This window comes from Tupaia chinensis, unplaced genomic scaffold (assembly GCF_000334495.1).
Source record: "Tupaia chinensis unplaced genomic scaffold, TupChi_1.0 Scaffold000463_1, whole genome shotgun sequence".
Taxonomy (NCBI): Eukaryota; Metazoa; Chordata; class Mammalia; order Scandentia; family Tupaiidae; genus Tupaia; species Tupaia belangeri.
Window position 1 is genome coordinate 2,023,327 of NW_006159972.1, and position 6,116 is coordinate 2,029,442.

The window sequence follows — 6,116 nt, forward strand, 5'->3', positions numbered from 1 at the left end:
GGGGGGGCCCCCCATCCAATGGCAGACGGTACTAGAGCGGCAGCAGGGCGATAGGAAAGGCGGCGCAGGACGGTAGCAGAACTAGGGCTGGAAGTGGGTGGGCGTCAGTACCAGACAGCTCTAGGGCAGGCCAGAGATCTGAGCGATCTGAGCCGGGTGAGCGTCAGCCCAACTCTGGACTGCTCCAGCCGAGGCTGGAAAAGGGCACCATCCACCTCCACTCAGGAGTACCCCTGGATGGCCCGTCAGCCCAAAGCTGGACCTTACCAGGGGAGCCAGAGATGTTAGCTTAGGACCGAATTGTTCCAGAGCGAGCAGGAAGCAGCGATAACGGGGTACTGGGAAGACGGTGTCAGCCCTAGGCAGGGTGGACTGGAGGAAGGATAACCTCCCAGGGCTGATGCTAAGTTTGAGCTCCACGGGATGGCCGAGGTACAGAGGAACTGGTGGAGTGTGAGGAGGATCCTGGCAGAGATGGACTCTGATGGCATGTCATCATCCCTCTGCAGCCCAAGGGCAAAGTGGGCACCAGAGGGAAGAAGCAAATATTTGAAGAGAACAGAGAGACCTTGAAGTTCTACCTGCGGATCATACTGGGAGCTAATGTAAGTGTCTGCCTCCTTGCCTCTGTGCCTATTCCCAGTCCTGCAGTCCTCGGTCCTGTTTAGTGAGGAGTGGTGGTATACAGTTGCCAGGCTCCAGAAGAGAATTCCAGTGAAAATGAAATGTCAGGGCTGCCCCCAATGCACAGTGGTTAAGCTCTGTGTGGAAGAAGCTGGATCTCACATGGCAGACCATGGTTCGAATCCTGACCCTGCAGCTTGGAAAACGTACTGGGTGTGTGTGCGCATGCCCAAGATCCTGATAAGAAGGAGGAATGGAGGAAAGGGAATTGTGACAAGACCAGGCTCCATTGAAGGATTCTCTCTCTCTCTCCCTCCCTCTTTCCTTCTCCACGCACACGCTCTCTGAAACCCCCCCCCCAAAAAAAAAAAAAAAAAAAAAAAAAACAGAAAAAGAAATGAGAGAGGATCCTAGCACAGAGAGTGCAGACTCGGAAAGGCTGAACACAAAATAAAAGAAATAAGAGAAACCCAGCTGGATTTGAGAGCTGTTCTCACTCCAGATATACAAGGGTTTTTTTCCCTGGGCTGACCTGGGTGTCAGGGGAGAGTCTGAGTATATAATATTCAAGGAGTAGGGCCCTTCTCTCAGCCCTATAAGGACAACAGTCCAGTTCCTCCCATCATTTTTGGTCAGAGTTGAGGGAGGCTCATAGTTTGGGAGTAGTTTTTGGCCCTAGCCTGATCTTGTGTTTATTTGCAGGCCATTTATTGCCTTGTCACCTTGGTTTTCTTCTACTCATCTGCCTCATTTTGGGCCTGGGTAAGTGTCCGGTCCTGGGAAGTGAATGAGTACATGGGGTGGAAGTCTGGCCTTTGATACCTCCATTCTTGCTCTGCAGATGGCCCTGGGCTTCAGTCTGGCAGTATATGGGGCCAGTTACCACTCTATGAGCTCCATGGCACGGGCAGCCTTCTCTGAGGATGGGGCCCTGATGGATGGTGGCATGGACCTCAACATGGAACAGGGCATGGCAGAGTGAGTGTCCCCCACCGCCAGCCCAGGTGAGCGGCCCCAGGGCTGGGACGCTGGGGCCCAGATAGCCCAGGACCCACTGTTAACCTACAACTTGGAAGAGGGTGGAAGGGAGCTAAACTGGGGCCCCAACTACTGTCATTGGCAGCCTCCCTTCTATCTGTAGGCACCTTAAGGATGTGATCCTGCTGACAGCCATCGTGCAGGTGCTCAGCTGCTTCTCCCTCTACATCTGGTCTTTCTGGCTTCTGGTACGTGGGCTTGGTGGGGGCTCCCAAGAAGGGACGTCTAACCCTCCACATCATTCATGCCCTGCACGGCTTCAAGTTCCCTCTTTATCTCCTAGGCTCCGGGCCGGGCCCTTTACCTCCTGTGGGTGAATGTGCTAGGCCCCTGGTTCACAGAAGATAGTGGGGCCTCAGCACCAGAGCACAACGAGAAACGGCAGCGCCGACAGGAGCGGCGGCAGATGAAGCGGTTGTAGTCACTGACGTTGTGGCCATAGGCTGCTGGGCCCTGGGTGGCTCTATCAGGCTGCATGGCCCTCATGCCTGGAGTACTGAGGGCCTAGTCCAGGAGTCAAAAGCAATCTGAGGTACAGGATTGTTGAATAAATGACTTAGAATGTGGCTAATGGTTGTGTGAGTGACCATGAGGGATGAGGTATGACAGAAGAAAAAGTCTCTTGGATTAGCTAGGAAAATTTTATTTTGCTTCATGAGTTCAGGGAACTCATGCATGCATACACACACACACACACACACACACACACACAGCTAATACTGCTTAAGGCATTGGCTCCTGGACCAGAATTCCACTCTGGGCCCTCCTATAGTCTCTTGCACTGCAGTCTGGGATCCAGATAAGTTTCCCGAAGGCAGCACCTTCACACTTCCAGGCCAGGACCCTTGCTCAGTCCCAGTGCCTGCACCAGGTCATCTCCGAGCCCACTCTTCAGTGTCCGTCTCACTGCAGGAACAGAGCAGGGTTGGAGGGGGTTGTTGAGATAAGCCAGGCAGCGGGCATGGAGGGAGTACTCACAAGACTTGCGGTTGCCGCGGGAACGTTTGCGCTCCCGAGCAGCTAAAGCACGAGGACTGCTCTTGGTCACTGACTGCACCAGCAGGTCCATGATCTCATCTGATGGGTCACTGGGCAGACTGGAGCTTGGGGGTTCCTCTGGGGGTGCAGTGGAGGGCCCCACTGCTGTGGGCATGATTGGAGAGCTGCTCTGAGCCATGCCTGAGGGAGGCCAGTTAGGGAGGTCAGGCCAAGGGGGCCCTAGAACCCATTCCCTCCAGTGGCTACAGGTCTTACCTCTGCTGCGCCGGCTATGTGTGGTGTTCTCAGGCCTGCTGATCAGTAGATTTTTCATACTGACATGACTGTCAGCATCACCCTGGTCTGGCCCACTGCCCACGGCCACTGGGACGGATGGATTGCTGGGAGCTTCGCCAGCCACACCTGAAAACTTCTCTGTCTGGAGAAGAGAGAAGGATGAGCTGGGAGTAAAGGAAATCCTGGGGGTAGTAGTCGAGACCACAAAGGGTACCTACCTCAGTAATCATGCGTCCCCGGGTCTTGTTGCGCTCACGGTAGGTCGCTCGCTTCTGCTGCTGCTGCAGCACCCGTTCCCGGCAGGTCCGATACTCGAGGGCGAACTCCCGCAGTGTGTGGCAGAACTGCATGATGCGCACTTCCTGGGCCGCCTGTGCGCTGTAGCCCAGGTAGAGCAGGAAGGCATGGAACCTAGGCAGGGTGGAGTGGGAGGAGTGCTTGGTGCTTAAGGGCTGGTGGTAGCAGTCCTGCCTCTCCCTGGCCTGTACCCCTACCTGTTACAGACACGCCGGTGTACTACCCTTAGCATGGCAACGCGGCGGGCACAGTGGGCCAGGAAGTGAGTGAGACGGGCACGCAGGGCTGGGGCCAGCTCATGCTTGGCCAAGCCCCGCAGGCTCTCCTCAGCTGCCCGACTCCGGCGCTCCAGCTGCCCCAGGTTCTCAGCCAGCTGCTCAAAGTCTACCTGGAAAAGCAAGGGGGTGCATGTGCTATCTCCCCCATAGACAAGACTGCCTAAAGCTGCCTCTGCGAGGCTCACCAGCCTGGGCCTTTGGGACAGCTGACAGGTGAGTCCTGCTCGTCAAAACAATCTGATGCAAGAGGCAAGACCAGACCACTTGACCCAGTGGGGAACAGAAAAGCGTTCATGGGGAAGTAGCAGCAGCTACACTGACCAACACCCAAAGACTGAGTAGGGGTGGCCAGCCAATAGAGTTTCTGGCAGAGGACATACTTCACACACCTGTAGCCTGAGCAAGCCCTGGCACAGCAGCTCAAATGGGGAGAAGAGAGGAAGCGGCCTGGGAAGAACACTCCCTCTACCTTGGCCAGTCTTAGTTGAATCTCTGGCTGGTGCTAACCTTGGCACAGCGAGTCAGGGCAGGGATTTCTGAGTACAAGTCGGAGGAATCAGGCCGGGTCTGGAGTACCAGGGAGCAGAGATGGTGCAGCAGTGACTGCCGGCGAACTGTGTCCTTCACCTCTGACACCTTCTCCAGGTAGCTCAGCTCGAAGCCCCTGCTCTGAAAGGACCCTCATCTGAGCCCGAGCCTGCCTGGCTCTAGAGCTCCAACCCCTACCTCCCGTGTACTCTTGCTCACCTGGGAGCCATTGAGGAAGTTGCCCACAGCTAGCAGGGTAGCCAGGATGCAGCGGAAGGTGGCATTCTGTACCAGCTGTTCCATGCCCACTTTCAGGTCAAACAGTGGCTCTGCTATTTCCTGGTATGGGAGACCAGAGACTCGGACTACAGTCATTAAGCTCACCTGTCCCCACTGCCTGTCCTACTCCATGACCCAGGTACCCGCTCCATGCCGTCATAATCCAGCTTGAAGGCCCAGAGCTGTAGGCGGGCAGCCAGGCCCCCGATGGAGGCGAGAGTCATCAGGAAATTCTCGGCTGGGCCCAGGGGTATGTCAGGGTTGGCTAGCTGGGCTTCCTCGATCTTCTGCTGCTCCTCCTCCGTGGGCATCATGGTCAGTAGCTTCTGGGGATGCAGCCACCCCCCACATAGGCCCCTCAGTGCTGACCTGAGGGCTCAGGCATTGGTCTTGATTCTTCCCAAGGTCATCTAGGAGAGCCCCAGGGTCTAGGTACTGCCCTACAAAAAATGCTAAGGCCATCCCACCACTGGAGGGATGAGCAATACCCACGGACCAAAGGAGAGGGCCAGACCTCCTTCCTCCCTCTAACACCCCTAGGTGGGTATCCACACCTCAATGCCATCCTTGCTGACAGCAAACTCATCGAAGTTGAGCAGAGCGGCCTTAATGACATGCACAGGTGGCAGGGTGGTTAGGCCAATGTTGATGGCATTGCTGCGCTTGGGGTCCAGCACTGTAGTCATTGTCCGGCGGCCCTCACCAGCTTTCTGCAAGGTTGAGGGGAGAGTAGTGAGATTGGGAAAGGGACTAGCAGGAGCAGCAGTCTAAGATGACACTTCGAGGCCCTTCTCTAAATGGCCAAATGAGGGCTGGTCCCACAGCCTCGTGGTTGAGGGAGCCAGAACCCACACAGCTGTGGTTCAAATCTTGGCCCTGGTGGCTTGAAAAAAAACACCAGGTGGGCCAGCAGGTGGTGTAGTGGTTAAGGTGCTGGACTCCCACATGTCTAATCACAGTTCAAATCCCAGAACTAGAGGCTTGAAAATCACGCTGGGCATGTGTGTGTGCACGCCCAAAATCCAGGAGGAAAATGCAAGAGAGGGGATTGCAGCATGGCTATTGTCCCCGTCCCCCTGGGGGGGTAATTTCTCACTTTCCCTATCTCTCTTTCCCTGATGAGCACATGTGCCTATGGCAGAAACCTTAAAAGAAGAAAGAAAAACATTGGGCATGTATTCTTATGTGCCTTATAATAGAATGGAGATACAGAGGAAAAAGGATTGTAGCATGACCACATTCCATCGGGGGTGTCCTCCCCCACCCCCGTCTCTGGTGAATGTATGTGCCCCTGGTAATTAAAACTAAGTAAATGTCCAAACAGTCCCACAACTGGGGATGTGGGCTGTGTGAGGCATGGGAATGAGTTTAGATGCTAGTTAGTGCTCTGTTGATACCTGTAGTCCTTTCTTTGCCTCGGTCCCCCCATGTGGGAAACAAGTGTTTAGCTCCAACAGCTCAGACCCTTGAGCTCTGATTCCCTCTTACCTCCACTGGGGTTACCTTGCAGATCAATGGGTTTACCTTGGAGGGCAGTACATCTTTGGCGCGAGACTCAAACAGATGTTCCAGCCGGGCTGTGTCCACCGAGACAGGCTCTAGTGAGGCCCACAGGGTGGGGCAGGGCCCAAAGCGGCTTCCAGAGCCTGCAGAGCCAGCCAGCTTCAGCTCCCGCCAGAAGAGTTTCACTGTCTTTCTCTTGGTGGGGAGGGCTGGACCATCAGGCGCTGAGGGGGGAAGAGGGACAGCCGGGGGTGGAGGTGGTGGGAAGGGGCCCATGGTGTGTGGGGGAGGTGG

General features: G+C 55.6%; 2 protein-coding genes across 4 annotated transcripts in view; one reads left to right on the forward strand and one right to left on the reverse strand.

The window, feature by feature from the left end:
• Window positions 1–2,228, forward strand: part of TMEM208 (transmembrane protein 208) — a 2,765-nt gene extending 537 nt beyond the window's left edge. The window contains exons 2-6 of the mRNA XM_006155606.3: window positions 510–605; window positions 1,327–1,386; window positions 1,466–1,602; window positions 1,766–1,850; window positions 1,946–2,228. Coding sequence (XP_006155668.1) covers window positions 510–605; window positions 1,327–1,386; window positions 1,466–1,602; window positions 1,766–1,850; window positions 1,946–2,083 — 516 coding nt within the window. The 3' untranslated portion in view covers window positions 2,084–2,228. The remainder of the gene's footprint in view (window positions 1–509; window positions 606–1,326; window positions 1,387–1,465; window positions 1,603–1,765; window positions 1,851–1,945) is intronic.
• Window positions 2,229–2,342: 114 nt separating this feature from the next.
• FHOD1 (formin homology 2 domain containing 1) overlaps window positions 2,343–6,116 on the reverse strand; it is a 23,297-nt gene continuing 19,523 nt past the window's right edge. For all 3 annotated transcript variants that reach the window (XM_006155607.3, XM_027774627.1, XM_027774628.1), the window contains 10 exons: window positions 5,844–6,116; window positions 4,874–5,029; window positions 4,463–4,645; window positions 4,260–4,379; window positions 4,020–4,181; window positions 3,432–3,622; window positions 3,156–3,348; window positions 2,917–3,079; window positions 2,641–2,841; window positions 2,343–2,568 (listed from right to left, as the gene is read on the reverse strand). The exon at window positions 5,844–6,116 is cut by the window's right edge and continues 329 nt beyond it. In XM_006155607.3, the coding sequence (XP_006155669.1) occupies window positions 2,486–2,568; window positions 2,641–2,841; window positions 2,917–3,079; window positions 3,156–3,348; window positions 3,432–3,622; window positions 4,020–4,181; window positions 4,260–4,379; window positions 4,463–4,645; window positions 4,874–5,029; window positions 5,844–6,116 (1,725 nt within the window). In that variant the 3' untranslated portion in view covers window positions 2,343–2,485. The remainder of the gene's footprint in view (window positions 2,569–2,640; window positions 2,842–2,916; window positions 3,080–3,155; window positions 3,349–3,431; window positions 3,623–4,019; window positions 4,182–4,259; window positions 4,380–4,462; window positions 4,646–4,873; window positions 5,030–5,843) is intronic.